The sequence below is a fragment of the Herpailurus yagouaroundi genome, unplaced genomic scaffold, assembly GCF_014898765.1.
Source record: "Herpailurus yagouaroundi ecotype Mexico unplaced genomic scaffold, PumYag 187, whole genome shotgun sequence".
Lineage (NCBI taxonomy): Eukaryota > Metazoa > Chordata > Mammalia > Carnivora > Felidae > Herpailurus > Herpailurus yagouaroundi.
In genome coordinates, this window is record NW_024412418.1 from 3554474 (window position 1) to 3573555 (window position 19082).

A 19082-nucleotide genomic window follows, 5' to 3' on the forward strand; every position below is an offset into this window, starting at 1 on the left:
AGTACGTTGGAAATGAAGAAGGGAATCTGTCATGCCCACAAGAAGGAGAAGCAGGTGCAAAGGCGAGGAGGTATGAAACCAGCTGGCCTCACACTTCCCTCCACAGGTGCTTGCTGAGTGCCTCTTAGGTGCAGGTGCTGTTCTAGGTGCTGGGGATACAGCAGTGAGCACAGCCGGCCAGGCCCTCCCCCTCCCGGAGCTGAGAGTCCATGAGGGGAAAACATGGACCGGTGTCAGGGATCAAGAAGGGCAAGCTTTAAAGTCCTGGGGGCCCATGGACCCCTAACGCCCACGGAAGGGGTCCATAAAGCCCTGAAATTTGAATGTGTGTATGTGTTCCTGGTCACACATGCATTTTCACAGGGAGTGCGCTCAAAACATTGCATATTGCATTCTCAAAGGGATCTGTGACTGTCTCAGGTTAGAACCCTTATTCTAGGCTAAGCTAAGGTGTTGGACCTTGATCGGGAAGTTCTGCGAGTCACTAATGAGTTTTAAAAGGTGAAACCATCAGAGCCTGACACCCCACTCCTGCCAGAGAGAACTCCTTGTGCCCTTTTCACTGCTAAGCCTTTGCTCTTGCTGTTGCTTCTGGCCTAGAGGGATGGAAAGGGCCACACTTAAAAGCCGGAAGATCTGACTTCACATCTTGCCCCCACCTACCTTGTTCCAGCCGCCAGCCTTCTCCCAACCCCTGTGGGGTTGAAATGAGACCATGATGTTTTGAGGGTTTAATGGTTTTTGTTTGGAAAGCGCCCAGAGTTTAGTAGCCACTCAGCAAATGTGAGTTCCCTCTCTTGGCTTGGTGGCTTGGCCATTAAGGGATCCCCTGGTCTTGAGGTCTTCGTGGCCAGTCGCTCACATGGCTCCGGAGCTTTGTGGATATCACCACTACCACTCTCAACACGCTGTATTAAGTTCACATCAGTGTTGACTGGCCTTTGCTTCACCTCATTAACCCACACCTCCCCCTCTATTTCACAGATGAGGAAACTGAGGCCCAGGGAGGTGGGGAGATTTACCAGGAATCAGTAAGTGTCTGGAAGCATCCTATTCCCAGGTCTTCTGAAATAATAATAGCAATAGCAGTAACAACAATCAACACTTGTTGCACGTACCCCACGCTGAGCGCCGGGCTCAGCATTTGACCTGCATCATAACTCTTAACTCCGTCGTCTTTCACCGCCCCCCCCGCCCCCCTTATCCTAATTTACAAAGAAGAAAACCGAGGCTCAGGGAGTTTAAACAACTTGCCCAAGTTAAGCCAGGCCAGTCACTTTCAAAGTCCAGATGCAGACCTCCAGCTGACTAACTCTAAGGAAACCCATGTCATTCTGCTTCTCAGAAAACACTACTCCCAACTGCACAGTTCAAAACCCCACCCAAGCCGGCCCTGCATCGGGGCCAGTCGGCTCCAGCTGAGTCGTTCTCTGTTTTGACCAAGGATACAGAGGGCGCTGCCCAATTCGTCTGGGGGGCCCGAGGGAGAGGGCGGGGGTGGGGGTGGGAATTCTTTGTGCTGGGGCGTGTGCTGCGGGGGAGTATCTGGGGACTAGAGGGCGAGTCACGTGCGCGTGAAACTAGACCTAGGGGGAGGGGAAGGGAAGGGAGCCCCCGCCCCCACCTCGGGGCGCAGCCCGGGACGGGTGTAAATACAAGTATTAACTCCGTGGATCCGCTCCGCCTATGCCCCGTCTCGCGGATCGGGGGTGCCCGGCGGGTTCCCCGCTCCCCGACTTCCTCCGAGGGGGCAGAGGAGGCAAGAACACCAGACTGCGGCGCTGAGTCCCCGAGGCGGCCCGGCCCCGGCGCGCAGAGAAGTCCGATAGCCCGTGCGGTTCGCAGCTGGGCCCGCGCGACCACGGCCGCAGAGCGTGGACGCGCCGCGAAGGCGCTGCGCTCCCGGAGGCGTCCGCAGCCTCGGGAGGCGCGCTTCCCCCCACCAGAGGTGAGCGGCGGGTGTGGTTAGGGGGCCGGCTGCGGGTCCGCCGAGAGCCCCACGGGCCGTCTCCCACCGACACTCCCAGGTTCCCCAAGAAAAAACCCGCTCCCTCCCCCGAGCCCGTGGGGTCCCGCGGCTCGCTGTCGCGTCTCTCCAAGCGTGTCCCTCCCTCCCTTTCCTCCGGCCCCTCGGGTACTCCTCTTCCTCTCGGCCCCCTCGGCTGCACTTCCTCAGTTTGGAGCAACACTCTTGTCGGAGTTTGAACCGACCTGCGGGCGCGCCGGAACCCAGAGCCCCATTTCACAGATGAGGGTACTGAGGCCCCGGGAGCCGCGGCTGGTGCCTTCCACCCCTCCCTCGCGCCCTTCCCCCCTTTGCCCTTCCCCGTCCCTCTCCTCTCCGCGGCATCCGTCTCCCCCCTGCCGCTCCCCACCCCCGCGCCGCCCGTGTCCCGTCTCCTCCCACGGTGGTGGCGGCGGCCGCGGCGGGGGGAGCTCGGGCTCCTTCCCTCCCTCTGGTAAACACACCCGCCCGCCGCCCGCCCGCGGGGAGCTCGGCCCTTATAAAGTCAGCGGCCGCGGGACTTCCTGCCGGAGCGCGAGCACCCTTCCCCGACCCGAGAGCGCGGGCTGGCTCGGATGCGCGCCGCGTGGTGGCCCGCGCCCTGCCGAGTGAGTGAGGGGCGCCGGGGCCGCCGGAGGGCCCGCCCCGGGTCTCCTTCCACGTGGCAGCTGTCTGCCTGGATCGAGGGACGGCGGGGACACCGGACGCCTGGTGCGGAGAGGCGGAGGGCGGAGGGCCAGCGGGGGCCGGGCCCCAGAGGAGAGGAGTGGTCTTACTGGGGCAGCAGGAATGGGGGGGGGGGGTGTCTCAGGCTAGTCCCAGACTTCCCCTTCCTCCTCCTGCTTGCTTCTGGGGGTCCTTCCTGGCGCGGGCGGCCGGATGCTGGCCAGCGGTGGCTTCAGAGCGCGCCCTGCCCCTTGCTGACCTTTGGGGACTTGGGGAGGTGCGGGTTTGGGCCCGGGGAGCCGGGTTCTGCGCGTTCTGGCCTGGCTGGAAGAGCCCGGCAGCGCGCCAGGAATCTGTTGCGCTCAGACAGGACCTTCCTTGTTTCCGATAGTGGCCCGGCGGGAGCGCAGCGCCGCGTGAGCCCCTGGCACTGCCAGTGCGCCCAGAGCCAGGTCGGCGGCACCCGCCGGGAAGCCCAGGGCCCTGGGACCTTCGCGGGCAGGCTCGAGGGGTCTCAGGAGCCACCGGGATGCGAGACCCTTCCCCGGGGCCGCCGGGGGTCCGTTTGCTCAGCGCGGTCTTCCTGTGCAGGCTCGCGGCCAGCATGGCCCCCACGCTGCAGCAGGCGTACCGGAGGCGCTGGTGGATGGCGTGCACCGCGATGCTGGAGAACCTCTTCTTCTCTGCCGTGCTCCTCGGTTGGGGCTCCCTGCTGATCATGCTCCAGAAGGAGGGCTTCTACTCCATCCTGTGCTCAGGTACGCCAGAGGAAGGGCACGTCGGGCTGGGGCAGGGGCAGCAGAAGGGGAAGGTGGAAGCTGGGAAAGAACGCGAGGCTGAGCGGACGGGACGCGGGGCTGCCCAAGACAAGCACTGCGCAGGCGTTGGGACAGCCCCACTTCTTGACCAATTCAAACTTCTTTTAGAGAGTGGGTGGGTTTTGCCCCCTCTACTTCGTGTGTCTAATCTAGGCTTCGCCGAATGCCAGGTATCGTGCTGGGCATTCAGACCCTTTGGCAGCTTCAGGTCTAGATCAAGATGGAGACCCCTAGAAGGAGAACAGGCACCCAGCTGGGTGAGGCATGTTTTACCAGGACTCCTATAAGGCTAAGTAAGACAAAGGAGAGCCTACAAAGTGCACTTGAATGTTAACAGGCCGGTGCCCCTCCTTTTCCAAGACTTTGAGCCCGGGGTCTTCAAATCACCATCTGCACAAAGTCTAGAAGCCTCATTTCCTCCAGGCCAGGCACTGTGGAGGGACCCTGCTTTCCATTTCAATTCCTTTGGCTTCCCTTGTGTTGTCTAATGAGGAAGTAGGAATTCTAATGCTCCTGAGGGGAGGGGAGGAGTCCAGGTCCCCTCTGAATTGTTTTCCCTGGCAACTGGAGAGGACCTGCCCTTTGTCATGTAATGGTCTTGATTCCTGCACTGCTCCTTCCGGCCTTCTCCACCTGTTTGTTTGTTTTTTAAATCAACTTTATTGAAAATTAATTTACATCCCATTAAAACAATTTTTTTCTAAAAAATTTTTTTTTCTAACGTTTTATTTTATCTTTTGAGAGAGAGAGAGACCGAGCAAGAGCAGGGGAGGGGCAGAGAGAGAGGGAGACACAGAATCTGAAGCAGGATCCAGGCTGTGAGCTGTCAGCACAGAGCCCGATGTGGAGCTTGAACCCATGAACTCGAGATCATGACCTGAGCCGAAGTCGGCCGCTCAACCGACTGAACCGCCCAGGCGCCCCTACGTCACACATTTTGATCAGGCTTGACAAATGTATACCCCGGGAACCATCACCACCATAATCGGTATTTAGAATATTTCCATCACCCCCAGACTCCTGCTTCCCTTTTGTTTCCCACCCCTCTACCCGTGCTTTTTAAAAATACATGTGAGAGCTTTATTAAGATATAAGTCACATACCTTATGATTCACCCATTTAAAGTATACAATTCAATAAGTTGTGCAACTGTCAACATAATCAATTTTAGAACATTTCCTTTACCCCAAAAAGTAACCCTGTACCCATTAGCAGAATCCTAGGTTTATGTGGGACAAAAATAGATTTTTTTTTTTTTTTTTTTGAAAAGCACTTGTTACCTTTTAGTAGACCTCCCTCCATGGGGCTTCAAGCTGCCAGGACACAGCCATTCCTACCCCTTGATCTTCTCTTCAGCTCTTCTGTTGAAGAATTTGGCCTTCACAATGACAGGCTGCTTGGGGGAGCCCTCTCCTGTCCAATACTTTGTAATAGCCTGATGGTACCACATCACTGATAGGAGCTGTTCTGTATATTTTAAATAAATGGTGTCTTCTAATATGTGGGCTTTCGTTATAGGCTTTTTTCACTTAGCATGATGTTTCCAGGGTTGTAGTGTAATAGGTTGACTTATAAGATATCAGAAAGCTTACTGTGTATAAGTTGGGCTTAAACTCACCTTTCATGAATAATTGAGATAAAAGCTTATGCAGTTCCCTATTAGGGTTATCGGAAATTACTAACCACCCTATCTCGCTTCCGTAACTTTGCCTGCTTGCTAAGTAGATAACTTAGGTTGCAAAACGCTCCCCACCCCTTCTACCAAGATCTGGCCTAGGCAAGACCAACATGTAGAAAGTCATGAACTCACTGCCCCATGGTATCTTAGGTGTCTAACTATGATTGGTGATTTTAAACCCTCTTAGAACAAAAAACTTTAAATTGATAGGTTCCCGCCAAAACTAACGGTCTGTGTGTCACAATGTAATTGGCTACCGTGAAATGCTGTAAATTGTAATTGGTTAACTAAATAATGACGTACTCTGACTTGCTAAAATCCATGTAAGCTCACTGCTACCTTTGTGCGGGGCCATTCTCTGCACTTTTCTCCTTAAGATCAGGAGATCAGGTTTGGCCCGGCCGTGAATAAAATCTTGCCTCGCTTCTATTCGGCGTCTGGTGTTTCATTTGGAGGTCCCACCGAGATTCTATGACCACCCGAAATTCGGAGGCTGAAGCGGAACAGCTAGGGGAGAGCTCCCGAGAGACGTTCCTCGGCCCCGGCCTTCCGTTCTCAGACCTGGCTTAAGCAAGGTACGCGAGGCGGCACCTGTTTTCTATTTTCTGTTCTCTGTTTTCTGTTACTGGACAGATCTGATTCTAGGAGGGAAGGCTGGATGCGGCTTAACTTCCCCCTAGCTGGTATCTGGTGGAGACGTCCCCAGCACCATCTGGGTCTTCGGACCCTCTGGGTCGGGCTTGATCACCCCAACCATTTGTTTTACGTTCAGTGCTCTGTGTGCCCTGTTAAACGTTTCCTGTTAACCTATCATTATCTCTGGTGTGACCCACTGTTTAACCTCCGCCATGGGTCAGTCTTTGTCCAAGCCTTGCCCGCCCCCCCCCCCCCCCCGCCTTAAATGGATCCTAAATAACTTCTCTGGTTTCAGAAAAAGAGGAAAGAACTATGGCTTTAACCTAAAGCCATCGTGGCTGCGGACATATTGCCAACTGGACTGGCCAACATTCTCTGGGGTTGACTGGCCCCCTGCAGAGGGCTCCTATAATCTTAACCTTGCTTATGCTGTCCGCAGGATTTGTCATGATGTTCATCCCAACCAGGAGCCATATGTTGTGACTTGGGTCGACCTAGAAGACCCATCTTCCTGGCTGAGAGGGTGCCAGAAACAGGGCCAAAAGCTCTCATCTGGCATCTCCCTTTCCCACTCCCCTTCCTCTTCTCCTCCAAACTCCAAACCCTTGCTTCCCATCACTCAGCCTTCAAAGAGGCTTTACCCAGTGCTTCAGGAGATAACCCGAAGGAAGGGACTTGTTATCCGATCCTCAGAGACCACCTCCTTCTCCCCAGACTCCACTAGCTCCCCAGGAACCCAAAGCCGCAGGAGACCCTTTGACTAGTCCCCCACATACCAGATCAGGAGCCCTCTGTAGAGGAGAACACCAGTCCTCTGATGCCCCAGTTCCCATCCTTCCTCTTAGGCAAACGGCTCTGGCTCCCGGTCCAGACGGCGGTCAACACGCCCGATGGTTGTCTACACTCCTTTCTCCACCACGGACCTCAACAACTGGAAAACTCAGAACCCGCCTTTCTCTGAAAACCCCCAGGGCCTGATTGACTTATTGAGCTCTATTTTCACCACCCACTTACCTACTTGGGAAGATTGTCACCAACTCTTGCAGGTCTTACTGGCTTCGGAGGAAAGGGCCCGAGTGCCCCGGGAAGCCACAAGAGCGGTCCTCGGCCCGGATGGAATGCCTCCCACAGACCTTCGCAGAATTGAGCACGTTTTCCATTCCGCGCCGCCCCAGTGGGACCCTAACGCGGGTAGCGGTAGGGAGCGTCTACTCCAGTATCGCCAGATTCTGTTACAGGGGCTTCGCGCAGTGGCACGAAAGCCCACCGATCTGACAAAAATTCATGACACGGTCCAGGGACCGAATGAATGTCCTAGAAAGGCTTTACCAGGCTTACCACTTATCCTCTCCTATTGACCCCGAGGCAACAGAGAACCAGAAAACCATTGACATGGCTTTCGTTTCTCAGTCGGCCCCAGACCTCCATAAAAAGCTCCAAAAATTAGAAGGATTCGAAGGAAAGCTAATTTCAGAGTTGGTAGAAATAGCCCAGCAAGTTTTTCAGAGCAGGGACAGCTCTGCCGTTATGCAAGGGAAAGAAATAGGGAAAGTCCTCGTTGCGCCTGGGGAAAACCCCCAGGCAACAGCAAAGGACAGGGAAGGCCTCAACCCCTAGGCCAGAAAAGACCCTGAGCAACATTGGAAAAAAAATCCATGTGCTTATCGTAAGAAAGAAGGACATTGGAAAGATGAATGCCCCAACAAAAAGCCTCCCATCCTGGTTGCCCAGGAACAATGACACCACCACAGCTCCCCTCTTTCCCTGAATCCCCAGGAGCCTGTGGTTACCCTCAACATAGAAGGGAAAGAAACCAGATTCCTGGTTGACACTGGGTCTTAAAGAACCCTTAGGACCTGTGATTAAAGAAAAGGTATACATTCCGGGAGCCACAGGACAAGCGCAAGGCTACCTGCAGACTCGTGCCCGAATCACTGACCTAGCTGAAGGGACTATTACTCATTCCTTTGTGCTCATACCTGATTGCCCATATTCCCTTCTGGGGAGAGATCTGTTGCACAAGCTTAAAGCCCAAATTTCCTTTACCGGAAATTCTATAGACTTGAACCTACCGCCACCTGCCATTCTAGTTACCTGCCCTATATCAGAGGAATATCTACTCTTAGAAAAACCAGAGCGGAAAGCGTCTCCATTAATAGAAAAGTGGAAAGAGACAATTCCTACAGTTTGGGCTGAAACTAACCCCCCTGGACTAGCCATTCAACAAGCACCGCTAGTGATCCAGCTAGCTGCCACAGCCACCCCAGTCCGGGTGAGGCAATATCCCATCAGCCAGCAAGCGAGGGAGGGAATTGCCAAACACATCAACCGCTTGTGAGAAGCTGGGATCCTAATGCCATGCCGTTCTGCCATGCCATACTCCCTTGCTTCCTGTCCCAAAACCTGGGACTTCAGAATATAGGCCGGTACAAGACCTCAGAGAAGTTAACAAAAGGGTGGAGACAATTCATCCTACAGTCCCCAACCCCTACACTCTCCTGAGTGAACTCTCACCAAATTACTGCCTTTACTCCGTCCTGGACTGAAAGGATGCATTCTTTGCTTTGCCGATTGCAAAGGTCAGTCAGCCTATTTTTGCCTTTGAATGGACAGACCCAGATGGAACTTACAACGGACGGTTAACCTGGACTCGACTGCCCCAAGGGTTTAAAAACTCCCCCCACTCTTTGATGAGGCTCTCCGAAGGGATTTGGTCCCCTACCGGGAGAGCCACCCAGATGTTGCACTGTTGCAATAGGTAGATGACTTGCTCCTAGCCGCTGACTCCTTAGAGAACTGCACAAAGGCTACAGAGGACCTGCTAAGGGAATTAGATGTTCTGGGATATAAAGTTTCCACAAAGAAGGCGCAAATTTGCTTGGACTCTGTCATATACTTGGGCTACCAACTGCATGCAGGCAAGCGATCGCTGGGGCCAGAAAGAATCCAAGCTACCCTCAGCATTCCTAAACCCACAACTAAAAGGCAGATCGGGGAGTTCCTAGGAGCTGCTGGGTATTGCCGCCTCTGGATACTGGGTTTCGCTGAAATGGCAAAACCCCTGTACTCCGCCACTGGGGGTGAAGGAACTGAGATGGTCTGGGGAGGCCAAGAAGACAGGGCTTTTGAGCAGATCAAGAGCACCCTCACCCAAGCCCCAGCCCTAGCTTTACCTGGTATTACCAAACCCTTCCAACTATTTGTGCATGAGATCCGGGGAATTGCTAAAGGGGTCCTTACTCAAACTTTGGGCCCCTGGAAACGACCTGTAGCCTACTTGTCCAAGCGGCTGGACTCTGTTGCCACCGGGTGGCCCAGTTGCCTCAGAGCTGTCGCCGCCACTGGTTAAAGAAGCTTCCAAACTAACGCTTGGGCAAGACCTTCAGATCATAGAACCTCACGCAGTAGCATCCCTGCTGCACTCCCCACCAGACCGATGGATCAACGCACGAATCATCCAGGATCAGATACTGCTACTAGACCCTCCATGCATCACTTTTCTGAAGGCAGAGGCTTTAAATCCAGCCACGTTGCTGCCTGATGACGACTCAGAGGCCCCACGCCATGATTACTTGGAAACTGAGTACTCTGATGGGACTGAGGGGGGGACTTAAGAGATCAACCTGTGTCAAAGGTGGATTTCGAGCTGTTCTCTGATGGCAGCAGTTTTGTCAAAGATGGGATCAGATACGCAGGTGCAGCTGTAGTGACTCAGGACCAGGTTATCTGGGCCCAATCCCTTGAGCACGACACTTCTGCCCAAAGAGCAGAGCTGATGGCTCTAGCCCAGGCCCTCAGATGGGCAAAGGGAAAAACGGTGAACATTTTCACGGATAGCAGGTATGCATTTGCCACTGCCCATGTTCATGGAGCTCTACATAAGGAAAGAGGACCGTTAACATCAGGAGGGAAGAAAATTAAAAAAGAAATCCTGGCCCTACTGGAAGGAAGCCTTATGGCTTCCTAAAAAGGTGGCCATTATACACTGCAAGAGCCACCAAAAGGCATACTCGCCCCGAGCGAAAGGAAACGCCTTTGCTGACGCAACGGCAAAGGCCACAGCAGAAAGAGATGTTCTCCCGATTAAAATTTTGCCTCTGCTGCTTCTACGCTTTCTCCCCACGGAACCGTTTTAGACCAAAGAGGAGCTACGCCTGATAAAAACCTTGAGGGCAGAAAGAGATGACCAGCATTGGTATCACCTCGAGGATGGACGCATCTTCATACCAGAAGCTATAGGACGGACCTGGCTCCCGCAAGTCCACAGCTCCACGCATCTAGGGGCAACCAAGTTGTCTGAACTGGCCCAAAGAGACTATTTTATTCCAAACCTTAATAAAATCGTACAAAGCCTAAGAGACTGATGCAAAGCCTGTGCTGAGACTAACCCATCTCCCAAGTTTAATTTTTCAGGACAGCGACTACGCAGACAGATACCCAGAGAAATATGGGAACTTGACTTCACTGAGATGAAACATGGACCCTGTGGCTATCATTATCTCCTCGTACTAGTGGACACCTTCTCTGGATGGTTAGAGGCTTTCTCCACTAGAACAGAGTCAGCTCAGATAGTGGCTAAGAAATTACTTCAATGAATTGGTTCCCCGATTTGGCATCCCTGTTGGTTTGGTGTCAGATAATGGCCCGGCTTTCATAGCCCAGATATCTAAAATGTTGGCCAAAAGCTGACAAATAAATTGGAAATTACATTGTGCCTACCGCCCCCAAAGTCCAGGGCAGGTAGAAAGAATGAATAGAACTCTAAAAGAAACCTTGACTAAATTAATTCCAGAAACTGGCGAAAACTGGGTAGGCCTCCTTCCTTTTGCCCTCCTCAGAGTACGCTGTATACCTTACGTAAGAGGCATTCCCCCCTTTGAAATCCTATTTGGAAGACCACCTCCCTTGCTTCCAAAACTGGGAGATGAACAATGGGCGGAAATCTCAAACCAACATCTCCTTAAGTCCTTGCAGGCTCTACAAAGTACATTTCCAGCCATCCGTAACCTAGTAAAAGAAAGCCAGAAGGATCCGCCCTCTGCAGTCGAACCATCAGACCAAGGATTCGGACCTGGAGATTGGATCTGGATGCAACGTCACACCTCCCAAATTGAGAGGCACGCTGGGTTGGGCCCTATCCAATCATCCTGTCCACCCCATCCGCTGTGAAAGTTGCCGGCCGGAGCCACTGGATCCATCGTTCTCAAATTAAAGCGGCACACCCCGACCACATTCCTCTACAGTGGACTGTCAAACGGACCGAAAATCCTTTGAAGGTCCGGCTGGTAAAAGAATCCACTGGGTAATTTTGTTCTTAATAATTTCCTTGGTCGGAGAAACATGTTCTTACCACGCCCCTGTCCAGTACCGTTGGATAGTTAGCAAAACCACTACGGGACCGGTTTTAGCAAATTCTACCTCTTACGCTTCCCCTGCCTTGACCTTTAATCTGTGTCTTCTGTTCCCCATTGAGTGGAAACAACAACCATGATATCAAGGTGCTACCGGAGTTTTGCCTTGCCAGAGAACCCCAGACTGCCCAAGTTTCAAAGGAGTACAGCTTTATGCTTGTCCCTCTGATGGGCCCCCCGGCTGTCAAGGACGAGGCCAGTTTCACTGTGCCTCATGGGGTTGTGGAACCATAGCTGACTGGGTTACTGAAAAGGATCAGTTTATACGGTCTACAAGAGCAGTGTTTCCGACCGAGAGTCAACACCTAGTCACTATCATCATCAAAAATGGTTTAGATCCCTGATGGAATACAGGGAAAACATGGGGATTGAGATGATACGTTTCTGGTCTTGATCCCGGCACTGAGTTCACCATTCAGAAGTTTAAAGTTAGAATCACCCCTAGAGCGCCCATTGGGCCCAATCCTGTAATTAACCCTCTCCCTGACCCTGAAAAACTGCCCCCCAGGCCTCTAGCCCAGTCATCAGCTAAGTTTACGGCCCATTCGCCCACCACTGCTGCCCTTGTGTTGACTCCTCCCCGCGCTAGGAACAAACCTGAAGTAAGAGAGACCGATACCTTTAAAGTCTTGTACTATACCTTTAAGTTTTTAAATGCCACCAACCCTAACATCACTTGGGATTGTTGGCTGTGTTTGGACCCTAGGTCCCCTACTACATAGGAATAGGTGCTCCGGTCCCTTTGGGAATGAGAGAAGACCAAGTCAGGAATTTGAGCCATGGCCAGATAGAGGGTCATTGTACCCGGGGGCAGAACCCAAGTCTCACCTTAGGAGATCTAGAAGGAACGGGGACTTGTTTCTATGCTGGAAATTACCAGATGAAACAGTCCAGGTATTTGACTTATTGTAACAACACCATCTACTTGCCAAATAATACTCGTGTGGGGGGTACCCTTTACTTCCTTGTACCGCCCTCTGGGACTTGGTTCGCTTGCTCCTTGGGTTTAACCCCTTGTTTAAACCTCCATCTTATAATCAAGAGGTCTGATTTCTGCATTCTAGTCCACCTCCTACCCCAGGTCTTCTACTTTTCAGGTGAAGGAGGAAGAGAACACCTAGGTTTCATTCCCCAGTCGATTTACGAGGGAACCCATTTCTATTATTCTAGTGCCCCTCTTTGTAGGACTGGGGGTTGCAGGATCCTTTGGCGTAAGTACTGCCGCTTTCATCACAGGGAATCAGAACTTCAAATTACTAAGCAAACACAATGATCAGGATATATCAGAATTAGAAAGGAATATCGGTAAACCATCTGACTCTGTAAACTCTTTAGCTGGGGTGGTACTTCAGAGTCGGAGGGGCTTAGACCTGTTATTTTTATAACAAGGAGGGCTTTTATGGCCCTTGGGGAACAGTGCTGTTTTTATGTCAATAATTCAGGAATCCTCTAGCAGAGCTTGAGTCAGGTCAGACAACGACTAGAGGAAAGAGAAAGACAAAGACAAATTAATCAAAATTGGTATGAGTCTATATTTTCCTGGTCCCCTTGGCTAACAACTCTCCTAAGTGCCCTTGCGGGACCCCCTATCTTTCTCTTTCTAGCTATAACTATAGGACCCTGTTTGATAAAACTACTACTCCAGTTCATAAATCAAAAAATAGGATCTATAAAGCTTATGGTATTACGTAGCCCATATGTCCCACTAGCCCAAATGCCAGAATAAGGTTATTCAAAGGTTTGAATAACTGACGAACAGGAGTGGGGAATGTAATAGGTCGACTTATAAGATATCAGAAAGCTTACTGTATATAAGTTGGGCTTAAACTCACCTTTCATGAATAATTGAGATAAAAGCTTATGCAGTTCCCTATTAGGGTTATCGGAAATTACTAACCACCCTATCTCGCTTCCGTAACTTCGCCTGCTTTCTAAGTAGGTAATTTAGGTTGCAAAATGCTCCCCACCCCTTCTACCAAGATCTGGCCTAGGCAAGACCAACATGTAAAAAGTCACGAACTCACTGCCCCACGGTATCTTAGGTGTCTATGATTGGTCATTTTAAACCCTCTTAGAACAAAGAACTTTAAATTGATAGGTTCCCGCCAAAACTAACGGTCTGTGTGTCACAATGTAATTGGCTACCGTGAAATGCTGTAAATTGTAATTGGTTAACTAAATAATGACGTACTCTGACTTGCTAAAATCCATGTAAGCTCACTGCTACCTTTGTGCGGGGCCATTCTCTGCACTTTTCTCCTTAAGATCAGGAGATCAGGTTTGGCCCGGCCGTGAATAAAATCTTGCCTCTCTTCTATTCCGCATCTGGTGTTTCAGTAGCAGGTGTCAGGACTTGGTGTCTTCCCATTGCTGAGTAAGACTCCACGGTATGGATCTACCACATTGTATTTATGCGTACATCAGTTGATAGGCATTTGTTTCCACTCTTTGGCTATTATGGATACTCCTGGAATACTTAGGTACAAGTTTTTGTGTGGACATATGCTTTTCTTCCTCTTAGGTATTTACCGAGGAATAGAATTGCTAGGTCATATAGTAACTATGGTTAACACTTTGAGAAAATGCCAGACTGTTTTCCACGGTGGCTGCACCTTTTTTTTTTTTAATGTCTATTTATTTTTGAGAGAGAGAGAGAGCGAGAGAGAGAGAGAGAGAGAGAGAGATGGAGAGCAAGTGGGGAAGGGGCAGAGAGAGAGGGAGACACAGAAGCTGAAGCAGACTCTAGGCTCTGAGCTGTCAGCACAGAGCCCGACGCGGGGCTTGAACTCATGAACTGTGAGATCATGACCTGAGCGCAATTCAGATGCTTAGCGGACTGAGCCACCCAGGTGCACTGTGGTTGCCCCATTTTACATTCCCACCAGTGGTGTATGGAGTTCCAGTTTCTCCATATCCTAACCAACACTAATGATTGCTCGTCTTTTTTACTATAGCCATTCTAGTGGATACAATATTCTCTTTTTATGGTTTTGATTTGCAGTTCCCTAATGGCTGATGATGATTAGCATCTTTTCATGTGCTTCTTGGCCCTTGGTATATCTTCTTTGGAAAAATGTCTTTTCAGATGCTTTGGCCATTTTTAAGGTGGGTTATTTGCTTTTTTATTATTGAGTTGTAAGAGTTCTTTATATTCTGGGGCGCCTGCATGGCTCAGCCGGTTAAGCGGCCGACGTCGGCTCAGGTCATGATCTCGCGGTCCGTGAGTTTGAGCCCCGAGTCAGGCTCTGTGCTGACAGCTCAGAGCCTGGAGCCTGCTTCAGATTGTGTGTCTCCCTCTCTCTCTCACCCTCCCCCGTTCATGCTCTGTCTCTGTCTCAAAAAGAAATAAACGTTAAAAAAAAAAAAAAAAAAAGAGTTCTTTATATTCTAAGTGCAAGTCCCCTATGAGAGACATGATTTGCAAGATTTTTCTCCTCCCTGTGGGTTGTCTTTTCACTTTCTTCATGGTGTCCTTTGGAGCATGAAAGGTTTTTTAATATTGAGGAAGTTCAGTCTATCTTTTCCTTTGCCATTTGTGTCTTGCTTCATGTTCAAGAAATCATTGCTTAATCTAGGATCACAAAGATTTATGCCTAGGTTTTCTTCTAAGAGTTTTTATACTTACAGCTCTTACATTTAGATCTAGGGTCCCTTTGGGGCGCCTGGGTGGCTCAGTCAGTTAGGCGTCCGACTTTGGCTCAGGTCATGATCTTGCGGTTTGTGAGTTCGAGCCCCGATTCGGGCTCTGTGCTGACGGCTCAGAGCCTGGAGCCTGCTTCGGATTCTGTGTCTTTGTCTCCCTCTGCCCCTCCCCTTCTCACACTCTGTCTTTTTCTCAAAAATAAATCAACATGAGATCTTGGGGCCCTTTGTGGGTAATTTCTGTCTGTGGTATGAAGTTTCCACTTGGTGTTTTGAGTTGACCAGAGGCTGAATATATGTGTGACCCCAGTTGTCTGGGATACCTAGAGGTGACCAAAGCGAACCCTCCTACTTTCTCTGAACTTATTTGTCTGTTGTTGGAAAGCAAGACACAAGGTGTCCCTCCTCCCCCTCAGGTGACTCCAGCCTAAATCTAAATCGTCAGCCTTTGGGCTGACGGGGGGGAGGGTGCTGTACCCTCTTTGCCTCAGTCACGCTGCCCTATCGAAAGTGCTTACTTTCCGCTTCTTGAAGCCTCATTCATTGTGGACCCAGCCTCCCTCCTCAGGGTTGCAAGAACAATCAAACCAGGAATGTGTGTCCTCACGGTGTGTGGAAAGAACTAGGCAGCATGGCTTCCAATTCTGTGTGTTGCTAGACCTATTTCAGATATTTACTTCACTTTCTTAATGTCTCAGTTATCCCATCTGTAAAATGGGACCAATACTCCTTACCCCCTGGGACCGCTGTGAAAATGAAATGAGAGCAAACACGTGGACTACAGGTGGGGGTCATAATTATGTGCCGGACCCAGCTTTGCTGTCATTTGCTGTGTGACCTTAAGCCAGTCACCTATCCTCTCTGGATCTCCACTTCTAAGTCTGTAAAACGGAGTGGATCCCCCTCGTCCTCCTTGCCACAGAGCAACGATGTGAGCACCAAATGCTGTCATTTAACAAATGTGGAGTTCATGGTCAAGGTGCTCACTAGGGTCGGCTTTGGGCTCCCTGGCCACACCCTCTGTCTTCTCAGTGTTTTTTGTTCTCTCTGGAGGGACACCCTGGGGTGAGTGGTTGAACCACCTGTAGGGGTGTCACGGTTGAAGAGGGCTCTGTTATTCAGAATTTAGACAGGGGCAAATCAACTTAACACATAACTACTCTTTATCCAGCAAAAGTGCCCAAGCAATAAAACAATGGCTAAAGCTCATCAAGCCTTTGCTGTTTGCTAGATAGATCTTCAGTCCTCCTAGCAGGTCTGTGATATAGGTATGACTATTAACCATGTTTTGTAGAAGAGACAGCTGCCGCTCAGAGAAATTAAGCCACTTGCCTGAGGTCACACAGCTAATGAGCAGAGCAAGGATTCAACCCCAGATCTGACTCCAGGACCTGTCTCCTAGTCCTCGTAGGAACAGTGTAGCCACTTCCAACCTCCTTCAGTTTAGAGTTCTCCTGGAGCAGTCCTGCCATAGGCAGGACAACCAGCTAGAGCCCAATCCTACAGATGTTTTGGTGAACCTGACTGTCAGCTGCAGGAAAGTGAAACCTCAGGCCTTGAGGAGGGGCTCCCCATCCCTAGAGACTCAGAGAATGGGATCATTTTGTGAGTGTGTGTGTGTGCATGCGCGCGGCAATCCTCGGAGCCAGCCAGCCTCTCGAGGTTGCAGCCGACCACCATCCCATTTCACAGATGGGATAACAGAGTCTCGGAGTTTCAGCAGCACGGCTAGCCGGGGTTTGAATGTGCTCTGTGTGGCTCCAGGGGTGAATGTTTGCCCATGGTCCTGCTTTCCAGGGCTTCACAGATCTTGTCACTTGTAGTTCACCCTCATGATTTTACCTTTCTTCTGTCCTAGGAACTATTGACTTAATGCTTCCTTTTACATCAACCCATTTAAAAAAATTGGCCTGAGTTTAAAGCGTAATATCCTCGGAATGTTGGGTTTGATTGTACTTACACATACATCATACATATGTGTCTAATACACACACACACGCACACATACATGTCTCCAACATACATACATATATATGCGTGTTTTTCCAATACATTCGTGTATGTATGTATATGTGTATGTTTCAGATACACATTGAAATGACTAATAACTGTGAAACATCAAACTCCATTCTCTGCATCTCCTAACTCATCCGGAGTGCCCCAGTTATGCATACCACAATTAGGGAAACATGGTTTTTTTCTGAGGCTTCAGCTCTATCAGTAACTCAGTACATTTTCCCTGTCCCACTCCATCACATTACTTGCCTATAAAAGCGGGGCAGTTGGATTTCAAAGACCTCGTCTGTTGTAATTGGCGTGGATAGAGTTCTAAGTGCATGTTGGGCTGGCTTTATCCAAGGAGTCCGGCTTTATCCAACCACGCAGAGTGGTGGGGCCTCAGGAGGCAGCTCGTGTTGGTCAAAGTCATAAGAGGCTGATGGATAAACCAGACCAACAGACGCGTTGACTGACTTTGAGCTGCTAGCAGGCCCCTGGGCTGTGTCGCTCCATGAGTGGAGGAACACGTCTCCTCGCCAGCACCAGCACAGGCACGGGAAGCGTCCTGAGCCGCCGTGTTCAGGACAGAGGGGCCTGGGGTGGACGGAATCGGGCTGGCCCTTGGAGACAGTCTTGAGTTTGAGTGTAAGCCCTCCTGTAAGAAGCTGTGTGGCTGTGAATTGCTGTGCTTCTCAGAGCCTCGCCATCTATACGATGGGGGTCATTGGACTCACTTGGTAGGGAGGCTGTGAGGATGGAAACAGATAACCGTATGAAAAAGCCTGGCACAAAGTAGGTGTTAACTAATCGAGAGCTAGTAGGACTTGTGTGAGGGAAGGTGCCGTTTGATGATGAAAGACTGAGGGGTAGAATCAGTGTCTAATTCAGGGGCTGCAAACTCAGATGCCAACTGGGCCAGGCAGTTCATAATAATCAATTAATAATAATAATAATAAAGTAAGGCAGGTGTAAGGTGGCACATGTCTGGGGGGTAAAAGAGAGGTGATGCCTTGGGTGGCTTAAAGGGGGCAAGACCTGGCAGAAAGGGGTGACCTCCACTCAGCTCCAGCAATGGCCAGATTTTCCGACTTCTTAAAGAGAAGCCAGATTTTTATGGGATAACTCCTTTTTTTAATGTTTATTTCTTTTGAGAGAGAGAGAACGCATGAGAGCACATGAGTGGGGAGGGGCAGAGAGAGCGGGAGAGAGAATCCCAAGCAGGCTCTGCCCTGTCAGCACAGAGCCCAACGCGGGGCTTGAACTCACGAACCACAAGATCATGGCCTGAGCCGAAATCAAGAGTTTGATTATCAGTTGGTTAACTGAGCCACCCAGGTGCTGCGTTTATGGGATAACTTCCGATTTTGAACCGCACCCAATTAAAATTTGCACGCCAAGCAAAACACAGGTGCGGGCCACTGCCAGTCGCCTGTTTGCAGCCTGTGACCTAAATGATCTTTGCATTCCTTCCCGCTTTGCCCACTGTCCCAACACAGTGCCTGGCACACAGCAGATAACTGGTGCAGGCAGACCTGGTGGAGAACTGAACCGTGCTGGTGACAATCACTGAATGATGGGGCTAGCCTGAACCCTACAGGCTTCTTCCACGGGCCTGGCCACCCTCCCCAGCTTCCCTGGCAGCTCCCCATCGCCCAAGGTGTTTCCTGCCCTGGTTGGCCAGCACTCAGGATCTGAGACTTTTTCCTCGTGTTCTTCCTTATGTTAACACACAGGTCATGTCACCCCTCTGCTGCCTGCGTGTGCTCCTGATATCTGAAGTCAGGAATCATTGTCACCATGGAGGGTGGGTGCTTCCTCTCCTAGCACTCAGGCACCGGCACATCCTCCTGTTTTGTTCTCTTCATCACACCTGTCACTTTTCACTTTTCTTTTTTTAACGGAAGCACTGCCCAATGTGGGGTTTGAACTCATGAGCCTGAGATCAAAAGTCTTGACTCTTTTTTTTTTTTTAACATTTATTTATTTTTGAGAGAGAACGAGAGTGCAGGGGAGTTGCAGAAAGAGAGAGAGAGAGAGAGAGAGGCAGACACAGACTCTGCATGGACATCAGAGAGCCCGATGTGGGGCTTGAACTCATGAACCATGAGATCATGACCTGAGCTGAAGTTGGAACATCCATTTATATTTTGTCTGTAGAGGCTTTTGCACCACAGTGGCAGAGTTGCGCAATTGTGATAGAAACCTTATAGCCCATAAAGCCATACGTA

At 50.6% G+C, this 19082-nt stretch overlaps 1 protein-coding gene across 10 annotated transcripts in view; it reads left to right on the plus strand.

Moving 5' to 3' along the window:
- Positions 1–1582: 1582 nt before the first annotated feature.
- The window catches only part of SLC43A1 (solute carrier family 43 member 1), a 32634-nt gene continuing 15134 nt past the window's right edge, over positions 1583–19082 (plus strand). The window contains exons 1-3 of one of the 10 annotated variants that reach the window (XM_040495118.1): positions 3317–3429; positions 5545–5742; positions 10769–11105. Coding sequence is in view for 3 of the 10 variants with exons in the window: in XM_040495113.1 (XP_040351047.1) it covers positions 3276–3429 (154 nt within the window). In the remaining 7 variants the exon portion in view is untranslated. Of the gene's footprint in view, positions 1949–2435; positions 2717–3262; positions 3430–4321; positions 5743–7110; positions 11106–19082 lie in introns of those variants that run through there. The other 9 variants (XM_040495117.1, XM_040495120.1, XM_040495113.1 and 6 more) reach the window with 9 other exon arrangements.